This window comes from Crocodylus siamensis, chromosome 11, assembly GCF_052110815.1.
Source record: "Crocodylus siamensis isolate JL-2025a chromosome 11, ASM5211081v1, whole genome shotgun sequence".
Taxonomy (NCBI): Eukaryota; Metazoa; Chordata; order Crocodylia; family Crocodylidae; genus Crocodylus; species Crocodylus siamensis.
This window is the reverse complement of record NC_143405.1, coordinates 48,065,850-48,085,179: the sequence shown is the minus strand read 5'-3', so window position 1 is coordinate 48,085,179 and position 19,330 is coordinate 48,065,850. Positions and strand designations below refer to the sequence as shown.

Below are 19,330 nucleotides of genomic sequence, written 5' to 3'. Positions count from 1 at the left end.
CGGGGTGATTTTAACATGCTTATTGTTAGTGTTTTATTAAAGAAGCTGAGGAGAGATTGGCAGTGAGCAGGCTGTGCTAGCCATCCTAATTATTTTTAAATGATCATATGAAATCTCCATTTCCACCAAATGAAGTAATCAAAGACAAAGAGCTGCTATCAGGAAGACTAAATTAATAGTGATGGGACACTAAAGGTGACCAGCAAAGGAAATGAAAATTGGAACTGTTTCCTTCTATCTTCATTCTACAGTGTTGCAGATATGTAATATAAAAATAATGCATTCTTCTTCTTGTATTTGCATTAGATATTCTGATTTTTTTTCTCCCTTGGAAGATATGCTGATTGAAAGACTAGTGAAAAGATGACATCACAACAAGGGGGAGAGAGTGGAAGTGAGTAATTAAGAGGGAGAATATTTTAGTCATCCTTTAAAATCCTTTCTGTTACTGTTTGTTTTTGTTAACACTTTCAGTGACCAATTAGCACTTTGGAGGATGAGCAGCCTTGTTAAGGAAGCCACACCTCGTTTGTTAAGGTGTGAAAGCTCCCAGTATGCATTCTTTGAGACAGGCTCCATCAAAACCAGGGAAAATCAGATGCAATGTCCCTGATTTTTTTTTTCTACCCTGTAAGGTAGAAAACAAACAGCATGGGAGAGGAACTTTTTTTGGTGGGGGGGGCCTTCTTCATAGATTTCATAGATTTCATAGACATTAGGGCTGGAAGGGACCTCGGGAGATCGAGTCCAGCCCCCTGCCCAAAGGGCAGGAAGTCAGCTGGGGTCATAGGATCCCAGCAAGATAAGCATCCAATTTACTCTTGAAGGTGTTCAATGTAGGTGCTTGAACCACCTCCGCTGGCAGGCTGTTCCAGACCTTGGGGGCTCGGACAGTAAAGAAATTCTTCCTTACGTCCAGCCTGAAACGGTCTCGCAGGAGTTTGTGACCGTTCGACCTCGTCATCCCTTGGGGCGCTCTGGTGAACAGACGTTCCCCCAGATCCTGGTGGTCACCCCGATAAACTTATAGGTGGCCATCAGATCACCCCTGAGCCTGCGCTTTTCCAGGCTAAAGAGTCCCGTGGCTCTCAACCTGTCATCGTAAGATCTGTTTTCCTGACCTCTGATCATGCGCGTGGCTCTCCTCTGGACTCTCTCAAGCTTCTCCACATCCTTTTTGAATTGCGGCACCCAAAACTGGACGCAGTACTCCAGCTGCGGCCTCACCAAGGCCGAGTACAAGGGGAGAATGACGTCCCGGGATTTGCTCGAGAAGCATCTATGGATGCACGCCAGCATTTTGGTCGCTTTACTATCTTAAATCATGCCAAAGAAGTAAAAAGAGATGACAGTTCTTAAACAACCCTTCAAAGTGCAACTTTAGGCTGACCCTACAAACTTTCTCCATATATACAACTCCCAGTAAATCAGTTACTGGATCAGGACCTTAACGTGTTCCTAGAAATTTCATTTTTGAATAGATAGCAAAAAATTCCTCTTCTATTCTGAGGCTCTTACTCATTTTGTATTAAGCTTTTTTCATTGCCTTTAACTCAGTGTAAATTGAGTTAGAAATGTAGGATTTGGCTCACATGGAGACTACACGGTTACGTTTTTGTTTTTTAAATACATTTCAAATGTGAGGTAATAATCCAGATTCACTGCTTAAATTTGTTATGCTGCGTTTATGATTTGGAAAAATAGGGAGGAAAAATGACAAAGTCAGGGAAATATTCCACCTAAAATGTGCCCAAATTTGACTGTAAGTTTCCGTACAAGAAAGCCACCCATCTTTCTAAACAGCATGATGACTAGTTATGCAAACATCTTAACAGCTGCAAGCATAGTCCTAAGGCTGGTTCTGTAGCTGCAATATCATTCCACACATGGGAGATAATTATGAATCTTTCTAAACATCCAAACTGTTTAAGCCTTTTGAGAGAACTAAACTCTTCTGGGAGGATCCCCTTATAGGCTTTGTTAGTTTTTTTTTTAAACCTTCATTCGCTTTTTTTTTCACATCTGTGTATATTTTTTCAGTGAAAATGAGCCAAGAGCCCTGCTTATAGATTCATAAATTGTAGATTCATAGATTGTAAGGGGCAGGAAGGGACCTTGCAAGATCATCGGGTCCAGATCCCTGCACCAAGCAGGAAAGACAGCTGGGGTTAGGTGACCCCAGCGTGGTGACTGTCCAGTCTCCTCTTGAAGATCTCCAGGGTAGGTGATTGCACCACCTCTGGGGGGAGTTTGTTACACAATCTGGACACCCTGACTGTGAAAAAGTTTTTCCTAGAGTTAAGCCTGAAATGGTCTTGCAGGAGTTTGTGACCATTTCTGCTGGTTTTCCCCAAGGGTGCCCTGGTGAACAGTTGTTTGCTGAGCCCTTGATGCAAGTCCCGTCTCAGCCTTCTCTTTTTTAGGCTGAAGAGACCCAAGTCTCTCAGCCTTTCCTCATACAGCTTGCCTTGCAAGTCTCTCAACATATGGGTGGCCCTTCTCTGGACTCTCTCAAACTTTTCCACATCCTTGTTGAAGTGCAGTGCCCAGAAATGGATGCAGTACTCCAGCTGCGGTCTCGCCAATGCTGAGTAAAGTGGAAGAATCACTTCCCTGGTTTTGCTTGAGATGCATTGGTTGATGCATGCCAGAGTATTATTTGCCCTCCTGGCTACATCATCGCACTGATGCCTCATGTTCATACTGTGGTCTATTAGTACCCCCAGCTCCCTTTCAGTCGCGGCGCTAGTGAGTTTGGCGCCACCGAGCCTGTAAGTATGTTGCGGATTGTTCAACCCCAGATGGAGCACTTTACACTTTTCAATGTTGAACTTCATTTTGTTCCGGTCTGCCCAACTTTCCAGCCTGTCTAGGTCTACCTGCATCTGCCACCTATTTTCAGATGTGGCCACGCTCCCACATAACTTGGTATTGTCCGCAAACTTGGCCAGTTTGCTCTTCACCCCCACCTCCAATCATTGACAAAGATGTTGAAAAGCATTGGATCGAGCATGGTCCTGTGGGACACCACTGGCCACTTCTCGCCAGTACGACACAGATCCATTCATTAGAAGTCTCTGGGCCCTACCCCACAACCAGCTTCCTACCCACCTAACTGTTGAGCAGTTAAGCCTGCAATCCTCCAATTTTCCTGTGAGAACATCATGGGATACCAGATCAAAGGCCTTTTGGAAGTCTAGGTGTACAAGGTCAGCTTCCTCTCTCTTATCCAGGTGGCGAGTTATCTGGTCATAGAAAATGGGTTCGAAAGGCAAGACCTGCCCATGACAAAGCCAGGCTGGCTGTTGTTCAGAATCCTACCTTCTGTAAGCGTAGCACACACAGACTCCTTGATGAATTATACCAGGATTTTCCCTGGGATAGAAATTAGGCTAATTGGCCTATAGTTGGCCAGGTCCTCTCTCCTCCCCTTTTTGAAGATGGGCATCTCATTGGCCCTTTTCCAGTCTTCAGGGACCTCCCCCAAGCACCACAAGTTTTGGAAGAGTTTCACCAGAGGTCCCACAATGACTTTGGCTAGCTCCTTCAGCACTCTCAGATGAAGTTCATCTGGTTCTGCTGACTTATAAATGTCTAACTTTTCTAATTGATCACACACCAGCTCAACAGCAACAGTAGGAAGGTGGTCATTTCCACCTTGCCCATTCTGAACCTTATCTATTATGATTTTCCCCTTAGTCTGAAGTGAAAATTAGGTGAAATTTTCTCCTTAGTCCCAGAATTTTCCCTTTAGTCCCGTTGTTAAGGCTTCAGAGAGTTGCTCACAACAACTTCTGAGCTTGAGAAAGACATCCTTTCACTCTGACAGTTGAAGGCCCTGATTCTACAAACGCTTAAAGAATCATAGAAAAATAGGTCTGGAAGGGACCTCAGGAGGTCACTTAATTTCACCCCCTGCTCCAGGCAGGATTATCCCTGTTTAAGCCAGCTCAGCAAGGTGTTGTCTTGCCTCCTCTTAACTTCCATGTGTAGGGATACTCATCTGAACAGTCACATTCTGTGTCTGCTGTGTTTATGTCTAGCTTCCAGCCTGACATTAGGGCCTGTCTCCATATCACCTAGCCTGTAACATGATTCCCCCACTCCATGCTGTAATAGGACTGTTGCTCTGCAAGCAGGAGTTGTGTTAGAACATGGATAAGCCTAGAAGCGGCCGACAGGTGGGCATTGGCACAGGAGTACTTGTGAACCTTGTGCCCCTCAGACCCATTTTATACTTGGGTGACTTTAAAAACAAGGGTAGCTGAAATGGGGGAGCATTGTGGGGAGGCTAAAAGTACATCACACAAAGCTTTAGTAGGCTGCCCTAAACTTCTGTGAATCTCTGAATATTTAAACTGCAGTTAAACTACCACTTAGGGCTAACAGAGATGACTCCAAATTTTGTTAAACTATGTCACTGAACCCTGTCATAGCCTCCTGAAAGGCTGTAGCACAGTTTGGAAGCCAGGCCTGGACTCACCATTCACTTACCCTGGTGCCACCTGGTAGTAACTCCACTGAAACTGATGGCATTACGTGGCTTCACAAGAGTGGGGAGTCCAGCCTAGTGTTTAGATCCAGTTCTCTCCCCGCCAGACTACCAGAGCCTACTTGTTTGAACTAATAGTAATATGGGGGGTTAGGGATAGGGAACCTCAAGTCCTAATCCTGGGCTGCATGAGTCTGGGACAGCATTTGTCCCAGATTTGCAGCATCGTGTAGGGGTCCGCAGGAAACGGTGGATTTCCCCTTGCAATCTAGCAGCATTCCAGCTTGGAAGAGGCTGCTTGGGGATGGGAGGGAGCAGGATGCAGGGGGCACAATGTGCATGTGCACACCCACACACATGCACATGGCTGGGAAAGAGCCAGGCAGTGTGCAGAGCAGCTCCCTGCAAGTAAGTTTATGGAGGGGAGAGAGTATGGGGGGCAGGGGTGGCAGACTGAGGCCCCCACGGTGTGGGAGGGAATGCAGCTGGGTCTGTGGGTGGTGCTCACCCAGGGAGGTGCATGGGGCTGGGACATGGAGTGAGATGGAGCCATGGGCAGCTTATCCAGGGGGAGCAGCAATGGGGATGGTGGCAGTGTGGAGTTGTACCCCCAGCTGCTGCTGGGTGGGCAGAGGGTGTGTGTCCAGTGCAAGACTCCCCGGGGAAAAGCATCAGGGTGGGGAGCCCCAAGCCTGCAGCTGGCAGCCCCTACCTCACCCCACTTGGCTCTGCTCTGGCCATGGCAGGTGCACAGGGGTGGGGGAAGGCAGGCGTATGTCCCACCTTTCTCTGTTGAAATGGTGGTCATCCTGCTTGCAGCAGTATTTCTCTGTTTGCTGCCATTACCGTTTAAAGCCTAGAGAAAAGGTCAGCAGCAGCGGAGAGGCAGAGACAAGTTTACCCCTGTGTCTGGGAAGAGACACTCTCCTGCTTGCAGAAGCACAGAAGCTCAGGGATGTTTTCCTTAGGACTATTCTGCAAGCTGAGAGATGAGCTGAAGTATTTGGTGCAGAGGCAAGTGAATAAGTAGCATCCCAACTGTCTGCTCATAGCAACAGCCTTGTATGACTCCACTGACCTGAGAGGAGTGATCCCTGTCTGAGCAGAGAATCAGCATGTTGTGGAGAAAGGCCCTTTATACAGGCTTGAGCAGAACTTGAATTTCTACTATCCTGTGTTCCTAGTTGCATTCCTCTGTGCAAAATGGGTGCACAAAGCTAATGAATCAGATTCTTCATGCCCTCCCTTTGGTGGTGATGTCTTGCACCTACATTGCACAGGTAGAAAGGTCCACAGTGTAGACTCTGTACCAAGTGAAATGCAATGGAGAATGAACCCAGGGTTACCAGATTTGTGAGCCCCCTGGGTTCCCATCCTGCAGAGCTCACCTACATCAAACTCCTGGCAAAGTCTGTAGGGAACAGTGAGCACTGAAACGTGCCACTGACTGACTAGCTGATTTTGAAACGTTCCAGCTGTCTGCTCTTGGCGAGCTGACGAAACCATAAGGTGACATTCAGCATCCAAGCAGTAGACTGGTTTTCTGTAGGTGTGCACGTGAGTTGAAGCTTGAATATCTGAGTGCCTGACCCAAGGCCTATTAAAGTTAATGAGAATCCTACCGTTGACTTCAATAAGATTTGGATCAGGCTCTGAGAAAAGAGAGAAGAGCCAGATACAGAAGCACACTTTGAAATGGAGGTTTTGGGGCTTCTTTGACTAAAAGAAAGGGGGGCGGAATTGAAGCCAGAAGATCATTTGAAATGGCTTTTGACTTGGAGAATCAGGGCCTGAATTGCTAGTGTAGTTCCACTTATTTGCCAATGTACTTCCACTGAAAACAGCCCCTTTCTATTAAGTGGTAAAGCAGGGTCTTTTTATATTTGAGAGGAAAAGAGAGAAAAACAGAGCAAAAGACAAAAATTAAAATGGAGTTCTTGAAAATATATTTTTCCTTTGCGTTTTTCAGACCTAAAATTAAAGGCTGGTGAAAGATTGTGAAACTGGCTCTGTCCTACATGAATTCCATGTGAGAACCCTGCCTTGGGTGCAGTATGTCACCCAAAACCTGCAACCTTGGGCTAGCTAGCATATGAAAATCTGACAGTGAGAGTGATTATTTACTGACCATAAACAAAAGCAACACTGACCAGCTGATTTTCCGTGTCTAGGCAGAGATAAATGCAAAAGACAGGCAGCACAAATGGTGGACAGCAAATTAGATCTGCAGAATTCTTTTAGGTCGAATACTCTCAGGTGCCAAGTCTATTTGTAACAGAGGGGGGGCCAATAAAATACATGAGATTTTTTTAATCTGGCAAAAGCCAGCAAAACTGGCTTCTATGATAAGCATCTATTTCAATAAATAATTTCTGAACCAGGCAGAATCGAATGGATCTGATTTTTGGCAAGCAGGAAGGTTCATGTTAGCATGTGACATCAATAGAAGCTTTGGTTAATTAAGACCTTCTGAACCCAGCAATTTTAGTACCAGTTGGGACTTAATCTTTAATATCAGATCTCACTAACTAACACTATGAATATTTGGTAGTATTTATTACAGCATTAGAACATTTCTGTAATGCAATGAGAATTTTCTATTAAACTCAGACAACCAGTCAGAATATTAAAAGAAGTATCAATTCCAGATGCAAAATGAAAATAGTATTTCATGTGTTTGGACATCAAATACTAGAGTGAAAAAATATAGTCCTGAGATTAGAATTAAATTTAGGTGGAAAATGAAATGATTATGCACATTCTAGTGTATGTATTACTGATTTGTAACCTGTCCTCTAAGAGCATTTACTATTGTTAGGATTTAACAGTAAAATTCAGTTGTCAGAGATTTGTGCTTATAGGAACGTTTTATGTTTTTCCACCCCAGAAAAAGGTATGGTGAAAGAAGACCAAATGACACACAAATAATCTTTCCAAAAATCAAACAGGATCCAGAGGAGGTTCGAAACAGAAATGTTTTGAGTTTTATCATGGATCACAAGACTGATCTGAAAAGAAGACAGCTGCATAGCTTGACTTTATTGGATCAAATAAATGGCATGAAAGAATTGACACAAATGATAGACGTGGTCCTGGTGGCAGAAGGTGAGAAGTTCCCTTGCCATAAGCTGATACTGGCAGCTTTTAGTCCTTATTTCAAAGCCATGTTTACCTGTGGCTTACTTGAGTGCACCCAAAGAGAGGTAGTGCTATATGACATCTCAGCAGAGAGCGTGTCCATAATACTCAACTACATGTACAGTGCGGATTTGCACCTCACTCATCTGAATGTGCAAAATGTTGCTGTTGCAGCATACTTTCTGCAGATGGAAGACATTTTCAGTGCATGTGAAAAATACATGATGGACCATATGGATGCTTCCAACTGCGTTGGGATCTACTATTTTGCAAAGCATATTGGGGCAGAAGACTTATCTGATCAAGCTAGGCGATACTTGTACCGGCATTTTGCTGAGGTGAGCCTACAAGAGGAAATTTTAGAGATTGAAGCACAGCAGTTGTTGAACCTCATAAGATCAGATGACCTGAACGTATCCCGTGAGGAAAGCATCTTGGATTTGGTCCTCAGATGGGTGAACCACAGCCAAAAATCACGTTCAGAGCACCTTATTGAGCTCCTGAAGCAGGTGAGGCTGGTACTTGTAAGCCCCTCCTTCCTAGTGGAAGCTCGGAAAAGGAACACAGTGCTACTTTGTAATTCTGAATGTCATACTATGATTGAGAAGGCATTGGAAACCATCAAGAAAGCCAACCAACCCTCTTTCAGTCTTCGCTACGGCATGGAGACCACCAGCCTTTTACTTTGCATCGGCAATAATTCCTTGGGTATTAGATCAAGACATGGCAGCTATGCAGATGCCAGTTTTTGTTATGCTCCTGCCACAAAAAAGACTTACTTCATTTCCTCTCCAAAGTATGGGGAGGGTTTGGGATGTGTGTGCACTGGTGTTGTCACTGAGAACAACGATATTATCGTGGCGGGGGAGGCGAGTGCTGCCAAAATGTCTAGGCAAAAGACCAGGAACATTGAAATGTATAGGTGTGTATCCTCTAAATGGCTAATTGTCTATAAAGTTTGACCCTAAATCATGCTTCTGGGAGCAGAAAGAGGCTACTGGAGAAAGCTGTCTTTCCCCATATGCTTGTACAGAGATTTCAGTTACCCAAATCAGTTTGTCAGAAAGGACAGTACTACTGTCTCCATGAAATGATGAAGCCTCTCCCATATATAGGAGAAAATCCTGACATCTTTACTCACACGGGAAAGCCCATTCATTAAGGTTCAATCTTTGTGTGTTGAAGATGAGCTAGATTGGGCCTTCCATGCCTTTATGTAAGCCTCACCTTTCCCTGACCCAAAGCATTGGTGGTCTGCTAGTATTTTCTTTCCTAGTTCATTCCTGCAGGTCAATTATTTACTAATGGTGCTGATGTTTGAGCTGTGGGAATGATTTAGGGATTTGGTCACACATGAATCTATGCCTATCATTAACAGTCCTATGCAGATAACTCTGAGGAGGTAAAATATGATAAAGATAATGATGATGATAAATATTTCAGAGAGCCTCACTCTGTTTTTATCCAGTTCTTACTCAGACAAACTGACACAAATTAGAATGCAAAATTTTCCATATTAAAGACTGAGTAAAAACTGAAGCCAGCAATGCCAAATGTGAGTATCTAAATGTAAGCTTCCAAATACATATTTAAGCACCTAAATCAAAGCAGCCAAAAATTTTATAGGGGCTGAGTATTTGTGGTTGCCACTGACTTCAGTGGAATTCAGCACGTACAAATATAAGGACATCCTAATGAGATTCATTATTTTCCAACCATGTGCCTATACTTAAAGCCTTAAACCAATATTAAACCCTGTTCTAAGACTCATATCAATCTGTGAGTGACTTCTATACAAGTAAATAAATGCACTGAATTCAAGGCTAGAAATTTTCTTCTCTGTTGAAAGAAAAAATGTTCTTCCCATTGTAAAATTATCTAAAGAAACAATGAAACAGGAGGAATCTGATTTAAAAAAGAAGTTGCTATGACTTTTGTGAGCTGCAGTGTTTCTAATCTGGGGTTTTGCTACAGGTATTACCATCGGGGAAACCAGTCTTGGGAAAGTTTGTGCACTGCTCAGTTTCGTGAACTCTATGCATTGGGCACCATCCATAATGACCTCTATATCATAGGAGGCCAAGCCAAACTGAAAAACCAGTATCTGGTCACCAACTGTGTTGAGAAATACTCCATGGAGCAAGGGAGCTGGAGAAGTGTAGCACCTCTTCCATTGCAACTGGCTTGCCACGCTGTGGTGACAGTGAAAAATAAACTCTACGTGATGGGAGGCTGGACACCCCAGGTAAAGAAATGCTATGTAAGAACTAACTAGCAAAGCTGGGCTTAGTTTTTGTGCAGTATAACATCATGGTGCTTCTTGCATGGTTCAAATACAAAGGGAGTCTCAGAAAGTGATGGCAGTTTTGAAATAAAACCATTGTCTGTGCAATGGAGTGGGACACTACATACCAGTGAGGAATACCGATGTACTGTCATCAAACACCCAGCATTTACGACGACTTCGAGAAGTGACATAGTTCAGTAAATGACTGTCGTACACACAATGCCATTGCTTTTTGAAACACCCTCACACTTGAGGGATAACTGACAAAAAAAAGTCACACTGTCCTCTGATCTCTTTAATATGAGAATCAAACAGCCCTGAAGAAATAATGTCCTTGCTATATAAATTTTGATGCATGTGTCACATCCCATAAAAGGCAGTTGTCTGAAAAACTTCACATTGAGGCAGACTTTAAAATGCAGCTGTCTTGGCATGATTTCACTCACCTTCCATTTTTATATAGTCATTGGGATCACCTTGAAGTCCTTGCTCAGTCCTTAATCTAGCAAAATGTTTATTAAAAATAAACAGTGATGATATTTGGTGCTTGCCTGGCACTTTTACCTCATCACATACTATGGAAAATGAATTTCTCTCATCCTTCCCAGTAACTGGTACTTTTTTCATCTTTGCCTCTTCTAATTAGTAGAAAATAGTTGTGTTAAAATAAGACACACGTCCTTATTGGAGCCTAAGATGCAACCTTGTGAACTCTGGTAAATCTGAAGTTCAAGAAGTTGCAGAGCTCAGCTCTGTTTCTCAGGAAATTGTTCCTGATTTTGGGTGCTTTGGATTTTGATGAAAAATTAAAATGTTCTATGGAAAAAATAACTTTAAAAAATAGCTCTGATGCAAACTGAATTTTCCAATAACATGTTTTGATGTAACATTTTTATTCAGCTCTATCATAAGTATCTTTAGTAACAGCACAAAGAGAACAATAGCAGCAAAATGGATTGCTTTCCAAAGTACCATTCCCCCTTTCTAATTCCCCAGTGTGAACGTCCTTCCTTAAAGTGGTACTTCTTTTGTTGTTGTTGTTGCTCAGTACAGTTTAATTTTAGTAAGTCAAGTTGAGACTCTCTCTGGCTTGAAAAATTTGCTATACTGTATTTGGGACATTTGTAATTCATATTATTGACTGAAGGATATTAAAAATAGTGTCACATCTCCTTGGTTTGGGATGCCTTTGAAGAAATAAATCTTAAAAGTATTTAAGACCAAATTGTGTGCAGCAAACATGATTTGCATCTCTTAAAATATCCTGAGCACAGAAGTCCCCAAAGAGACCAGAGAATGATCAGAGAATAGCTCCGACAGAGAAACAACCAAAGACACCTTCTCTTTATTTAAAGAAGTAAAATTTGAGAGTATCCTCAATATGGAAACAACCTGGTTGTAAAATGCTAGAGTGGGGAGGATTTTTGTATAACAAAGATTCTAAGTGAGACACCCAGTTTTATTTAGCCATCTCCCCAGCAGAGACTGAAAAAAGGAAAAGCAGCTGAAAAGCTCTTGCAATGGATATTGAGGCAAAATGGCAAAAATAAAGGCTGCTGTGAGACACATGGGAATTGACACCTCCCAACAACCCTGGCTGTGACAACTCATGGGGGCATGTGATGATACATACAATAGCGAGTGCATTAGCATTAATTGAAAAGAAGCTATTGCTGTGAAAAGTAAGAACCTGCTTATACAGTTCGACATTAGCCTCAACACAGAAATAAGGATGTTAAGACCAACACTACAGAAATAGGATGGTGCCAGATATACTAGGACTTACCTCTCAGGTTGTGTATGAGGCTACAGTGCTGTTGCAGGCACAATATAAAACATATTCCACAGGTCAGCTCAGAAGCTGTCCTTATATTTATGCAGCACCAAACACCCCATTGTAATAAACAGAACTACTAGTATAATATCGATATAGTGACATAAATGTATATGCCAGTTCATAGAACATAGATAATGTCACATTCCCTTCCCACTGGGACCTTATCACTGAAACAAGAAAAGACAAACTCAAGACAGGATGTAAAATAACAGTTCAGGAGAAGAAGGGCTTGAGTCACTGCAGCATTACTTCATGCCTGCATTGATATAATGTTTCCCTGACATCAGTGGAGTTTTAAACTGGAGCAGAGCAATGAGAGTAAATTAGACCAAGGAAACTTGGGGTTGTTAATAATAAGAAGGGTCACTGAGGGCTGTTTGGAATTTGGCTGATGAGGACAGTGGGGTGATTCTACCCCCCAGAGGTAGGCTGGAAGGAGGCGTGAAGTGGAGTGAAAAGTTTTCCACGCAGAAAAAGCAAAGCATAAAAAAGTGTCAGTATAGATGACTTCCATTATCTGGATTCTTATTTCTCACTCGTTACCTTAGCCTCAAGATGCCTGTACCAGTGATTCTTAACCAGGGTGTTGCAGTGCCCTATGATGCCATGAGATCCTTTTAAGGATGCCAGGGGGTGCCACGTAGTATTAGCACTGTGCAAACACCTACACATTTCAAGTGGAAATCCGCAGTGTCAAAAACAAAGACCAGTTGTGGTCTTTCTGAGTTCTTTGCAGCAGAAGAATGGCTCTATTGTTTTCCGTAGTCAAAAAATGAGTGAAAGCTACAAGCTGGCATTTTCCAAGGGTTGCCTTGAAGTTGAGAACCACTGCTCTATACTAAGGAAAACAACAAGCAAAGAAAGGACTGTAACAACTTTGTGAGTATGCAGTAGCAATCCCTCCACCTCTCTTTCTTGCTCACCTTTCATTCTGAAATCTATCAGTCTTCCCCCAAAGCAGACAGCTTATATTTAAAGGTGCCACACTCAGGAAACATAATCAGAGCTGGAGTTCCTATGTTTTATCAGAGGAGGAGGAAAAAGGGAAGATTAGGAAAATCAGGCAAGTAGGAGTGACTAGAGATGTCATTAAAGGTGCAAAAATGTAGTTGTAAGCTAGAGACACTCCCTGTGCCTGAAGAAGGGCATTTGTACCCAAAAGCTTGCAAAGAACATTTTTTTTCCAACTATTTAGTTGGTTTAATAAAAGATATCACATTTATCTAAATAAACTTTTTGCCTAGTTGGGAGCTAGGAAGTTGTCATTACAACTATTAACTGGCAATATTTAGCAATTGTGCAGCTTGGATGTATGTGGACTGACTAAATTAACAGATATTAGTTCAGCATAAGTAATGTGTACGTGAAGCTCTTAGAACAGCCTTCCGCATGCATCATTGAAACTCATGGTGCAGCCCAAGTAAGAAAGTAAATAGAAATTCAGTCTTCAGCAGAAGAAAAAAATGTCTTGAAAAAGCTTTTCCCTTTATTCGTATGGCTTCACAAAGGCCTTGTAAAAGAGCTATGTTCTGTCAGAGCTCAGTCCATGGATGTTTTGTTATTACTCAAATCCTTGACTCCATTGCTATGGAATATAAATGCACTTTATTCATCTGCCTTCTACAGTGTACTTCCAGCCACAAGTCATGGGTGCTGTTAAGTCGTAGTGAGTATGAATCACTTCACAGCTATAATTGATGTGTTTATGTTATTTATCTGCTCAGCTGTCTGCTGTGATTAATTGCATGCAGGCGTGTGCAGAGGGCTCCAAATGTTGTATTATTATATGGCTGTCATATTTCATACAGATGGATCTCCCTGACGATGAGCCAGATCGATTAAGTAACAGAATGTTTCAGTATGACCCAGGCCAAGACAAATGGACAGAGCACACCCCAATGAAGTACTCCAAATACCGCTTCAGCACAGCTGTAGTCAACAGTGAGATTTATGTCCTGGGTAAGAGGAAACAGATTTTTAACAGATACTATGGCCACTTTTTATTTTTCCCAGCAATTTGCCTCTGTGAAATGAAATATTTCACCCTTTTTGTTTTGTATGGTTGGGGCAATCCATGTTGGAGCAAATAGATTGCAATTTTTTTTTCTTGTTCATATCATCATTCCTCATATTCTGAACTTCAGCTAAACCAGTTGTATGAAACTTTAATGTTCTGGTTTACTGCAACAATAATAATACTTTGCTTTTCTTTAACACAGTCCTGCTGAGGATCGCGAAGTGCCTTGTAAATATTAATGAATTAAGAATGACCACCCAGTCCTTGTAGGGGAGGAGGGATGATTAGCATCATTTTAGAGATCTGGAAGAGTGAAGTAATATGATGAAGGTTCATGTGAAGTTTGGCAAAGTGGAGAATAAAATACAGGTCTTCCAGTTAGAGCCAGGCAAAAGTTTTCCAGTAACTACTACATTCACTGAAAAAACGTAGTTTTGGGGAGAACCAAAACTATTTGTGAATTCAGGTCAAATTTGGTGAATAAAAAAAAAGAAAACATTTGGAAAAGTGGGAATGTTTTATTCTGAACATGTTCAAAATGAACTTAATTTTTGTTTTGAATTTGAAATGTAGCATTTTGAATTTGACTTGCATTTTTAAAGAGGCATGAGAGTGAGTTAAATAATACCAGAACTTTTTGATTGATCTAAATTGAAGACATCTGATTTGTGTGGCCAACTATCAGACTGAGTAGTCCATTATCCACACAGCTGTACTGCCAGTTAAAAACCGTAGAAACATGACCATTCATCTTTACTTTGGGTACACATTTAAGGGTCACGCATGCACTTTGTAAGTCTAGCAGACATCTTGGAAGACAAAGATATATAAGTGATTTGTTTGGAGAGAGGATGATGGTTTCATGCAAAAAAGAAGGAAGAAGAGGGAAGGCATTCCAGGTATAGGAAATGACCAAAAAATGTGGGAAAGAGTCACCTTGCAAGGATAGAAGACAGCAAAAAGGGAAGTAGGAGAATGAGAATAGAGCTACAAGCAAAGCTATGACTGTGCAAGTATCTGGAAGTGAGACTACTGTATCTGGTGTGGAACACAAGAAACAGTGTATAGAAAGTCTCCACAAGAAGACACCAACATGAGGTAAATGTCCTTAGATAGTAGGATCTGAACATATATACTACCCTGCATTTGTCTGAGTTTAGAGACTCTTTTCTCCATTGGAACTGAGTTGGTCCCATGGATGTAGCCAGAAGTTAGGGTCAAGCAAGTGTGTATAGGAAAGAAAGTTACACAAGTAGAAAATCATTATTGTCAAAGGTCCCAAGCAGGTGAAGGTCAGCATATTGTCACATAAAGTTAGCTGTGGCTATTTAAATTCAAAGATACTAGGAAATTACTAAATATGAAAGTGACAGATTTAAAAAAAGTGGGGGGCAGAGGGGAACTTGAAACAGGCTGTATAGTAGGCCTGCAGCAGCAGAAATAGCCATGAAGAAAGGATTTATTCAAGTCTTTCAGTAACAAGTACACTGAGATCAACACCAAGAATTCTGCAGTGACACAAAAGAGACAGGGAGGGAGAAAAAGAAGCCATCTCGGGATGCATGTGATAAAACAGATTGACAGTCTTCCACACAGTGGAGGTGCTACTGGAAAACAGAGAAGCTTTCTGAGATGAGGGTCACTAGTATTTTACTTGGTCTAAATTTATACACGGCAAGAAGTGTATCAGAGTGAAAGGGAAGCAATGTATATGTTTGCTAAGAGGGCAGATCCACTCTGAGAAGTGACTGTAAAAATGGCATCATGAAGTTCTAGGTCTTTCACGGGCTTTGAAAGGAGATTTGTTCATTTTTCAAGCAATATTTTGCTATGTACAGCTGTCAAACTCAGCCTGGGCTCTGTGCTATGTTGGGTTCTTTCTTGCTTGCCAGTCAAAACTGATCATAAAGATTCACTAGGTAGAGCTATGTTAACAATTTTATCGATGATGAGTGAGGCAGAAGAGAATCCTGCTCCCTCCCACACCTTTCATACCCCTACCTGCATAGCCCCTGTATGAACAGTCCCATGGAAGTCAGATGGATCCCTGATGTGATTTCATATTGGACCCTTTTTTTGTCACTAAAATAACCAATGTGATTATATAACTACAGGGATGCTCCAGTGGTATAACTAAGGCAGGGCCTTCTCACTGCCTCTGTGCTTCACAGCTGCCCTGGGCACTTAGATGCCTTGTAACATCTCTATGCTGATGTCTGATCTCAGATAAAATCCTAGAGAATAGGGCTGGAAGGGGGTGCAAGAGGTCCTCTAGTACAGTTTATTTAATCACTTCTGCCTGAACCAACCTAGATAAATATTTGTCTAATCTGCTTGTAAGAACTTCCAAGGATGGAGATTCCACAACCTCCCTAGGTAGCCTGTTCCAATGTTCAACCTCTATTATAGTCAGTCAGTCCTTCCTAATAGCCAACCTAAATGTTCTTTGCTGCCATTTAAGGCCATTATTTTTTGTCCTGTCACCTGCAGACAGAGAGAGTAGTCTATCACCATCCTCTTTATAGCCATTCTTCAGGAACTTGATGACCATTATTAAATCGAATCAGCCTTCAGTCTTCTTTTCCCTGGACTAAAAAATCCCAGTTCTTCCAACCTTTCCTCCTTGTAGGTCATATTTTCTAGAGCTATAATAATTTTGATTGCTCTGTGTAGTTCTGGAGGGACTGTGCTGAAGTGAGGTGATATAAGTGCACTGTGTATGTGTATTAAGTGATATCAGAACCCACCCCAGGGAACAGATTAGTTGAGAAAAGTGTTTACTTTCTGCAGTCTTATTTCTGCTCTTATCCACTCTGTCAGGTCTGTCTACACTGCAGAGAGAGGTGTGATTGCCACAGGTGTAAGCAGACCTATGCTAACTTTGATCTAACTAGCTTGTGTACCAGTTGCAGAGAAAACATGATGGGATGGGCTTCAGCCAGAGGCTATAGGTACTTACTGAAGTCGGTGCCATTGCATCTTCACTGCTCTTGGTCCCACCTGTAGCTAGATCAAGCTAGTGTAGGGATATTTCCAGGGGCTTCGGTCACACCTCTGACTGCAATGTAAACCTTCAGTTACAATTGCTATTTCTTAGTCTGGTCCTCGCAGCACCCATATTGCTAAAAAAGAGATAAATGCTTGTATTAACAACAACAACAAAACCACATAAAAAACCCCAAATGACCTATTTCTGGACAAATTGTGCCTTGGGCTCCAAAATGTTAAGCCTGCAGAAACCCCATTATGTCAACAGTTACAACTAATTTCTATCAGCGTAACTGAGGCCTTGTAATTCCTAACAGTAACTGACTGAGAGTTGTGCAGAAAAGACTGAACTGCTTTCCAGCTTCCCTTGTAACAACAAATCTATCCTCCACAGAAGTCTGATCTTAAAACAGGTCAGAAACAGCCTTAAAGTCACCAGGATTCGGAGTCTCATTCTGTCAGTGTCACAGATGGTCTCATCCCCAGCACTAGGCTCACACATGCCAACTGCAATTAAAATCTTGCTCAATAAGATACATTCCAAGGTTTATTTGTGGCGACAAGTGCTTGCTGCCTAGTGAATTCTCAGGCTGCCAAATGGGTATAGCCCTCCTCTCATCATCACCAGTTGTGATAGTGTCCTCCCCGGGCAGACAGACAGCTCATGACATTGGAATGAACAAGTTAAAAGCCTTCTGAAGCTGGGTGGGGCAGCACTTCACCCTAGAGATGACATTAGCGGGAGAATGAGAAGGGGAAGGTCTGGAGCTGATGTTGACAGACCAAAGAATAGCAACTGCCATGGAAGTGGTAAAACCCAGAGCAAGCTGCTCCATGCCATGGATCTGTGGGACATAACACCAATAAACAGGGATGTCAAACCCTTGCAAAAGTCTGACAATGCCAATTTGTTCCAAAAGGGAGATTCTGGAGATTATCACTAGCTCTGAAGAAGTCCTCATATATGGTGGTCCCACATCGCTCAGCATGGCTAGAAGACCCATGAAGATCTGTTCAATTGGCAGCCAAGGTACAGGAGATAATAACAAATCCAGAAAGCTGGTTAGGAGAGGTGTAGCTGCACCTCCTCTGGCAACCTAAGCTTTGTTCCCGGGGCGGAGAGTTTTCCCCTAATGGAGGGCATTATATATCATGTTCGTTCCTATTTTTGACTCCCAGGAAGAACTTATCTGGTGTGTGTGTGGGCACATCTGATTCCCAGCAGGGCTTCATACAGCCTCTGCTCAAGGGGCACTGAACCATCATAGCCTATGCAGGCCTTGTCTGGGCCTGGCTTCCTGCCAGCACTTCTGTCTTTTCAGGCTGTCATCTTTCCTTGTGGTCTCATCAGTGCAACTGTGGTTGTGGTCTTTCTTGGAAGGACAGTGTCTCTAAACCCTTTTTCCTTCCTGGAGGGTTGATTAGAAAATCCTATGAAAGAACAGCATTCCTTACCCCTGAGTAGTATAAAAACCAAACAGAGGATACGTGTCTTTCCTAGAATAAATACTCAGCTCATAAGAATGAGGCTACAGGGAGCCTGGACTTAAGGCATTACAAGGAAATCCAAACTTAATGAGACTATTGGGTCTTAGAAGCAAGTTCCAGGTCTTTCCGTGTGTTTGTACAGCCTCCAGGTCAAGGGGGCCTCGATCAGGTTTGGGGGGTGCCTCAATATACATAACAATAACTGAACTGAGCAATGTTCCTAATTAATTTCTTTAATATAACTCTGCTAATGCATGAAGCAAAATTTATGTATGGGATTGCTTCAGCTAGAAGGCTCTAATGGACTTTTGATATGTAAGTCTAGAATTCACCCTCAGTCACATGGGTGTAAACCTGTGGTAACTCTATTGACTGCTGTCATGTTGCCCCAGATTTACATCAAACTGAGTTCCAGATCTGGCTCTTGGGCTGTCAAGGGTTAATTTCTGAAAAGTCCTGTTGGGACAGAACCTAGGCTACACAGGCACTGCCCACAAATCCTAGGAGCTGAGCACACAGCCCATGGTAATCAGCTGCTCTAGGAGTTTTGCTGTGAGATAATCTGGGTCTGAATATGGACAATTTCTTTTAAATGCCAAGGAAGAGATTTCTTCTCTAGACTAAAACCCCCCAGTTTTTCCAACCTTTCCTCCCTTGTAAGTCATGTTTTCTGGACCTCTAATAATTTTGGTTCCTCTATGTAATTCTGGGCTGTGCTGAAGTAAGGAGAGGTACTTGCACTGCACATCTGTATTAACGGAGATGTTCCCCAGGGAACAGATTAGTTGGTAGGGCCTGATTCTGGTCACACACCTGTGTGACTCCTCTGAATTCATTGGAGTTATTCCTGTGTCATACAGATGCCAGGGACAGGAGAAATAGCTTCTTACTGTCTGGGTGATCGGCTTGTTCATGGAACTGGTACTGTGAGTCTTTTATCAGCTCCCCTATATTAGAATGGGCTATTTGTCAGATAATGTTCCTAGAGACTCTTATGCTCCTTACATGGCATACATAAACCTTATAAGTAAATGAACAGCACTTCCTGAGGCTCCAAATCCTTTCTCCTATTCAGCCATTTGA

At 42.4% G+C, this 19,330-nt stretch overlaps 1 protein-coding gene across 6 annotated transcripts in view; it reads left to right on the top strand.

Annotated features, from left to right (window-relative positions):
- KBTBD12 (kelch repeat and BTB domain containing 12) overlaps positions 1-19,330 on the top strand; it is a 63,941-nt gene that overhangs the window by 10,253 nt on the left and 34,358 nt on the right. For 4 of the 6 annotated variants that reach the window (XR_016438451.1, XM_090021585.1, XM_090021582.1 and 1 more), the window contains exons 2-4: positions 7,380-8,552; positions 9,605-9,875; positions 13,563-13,713. Coding sequence is in view for 4 of the 6 variants with exons in the window: in XM_090021585.1 (XP_089877711.1) it covers positions 7,483-8,552; positions 9,605-9,875; positions 13,563-13,713 (1,492 nt within the window). In the remaining 2 variants the exon portion in view is untranslated. Of the gene's footprint in view, positions 1-306; positions 395-7,379; positions 8,553-9,604; positions 9,876-13,562; positions 13,714-13,973; positions 14,870-19,330 lie in introns of all 6 variants that reach the window. The other 2 variants (XR_016438452.1, XM_090021583.1) reach the window with 2 other exon arrangements.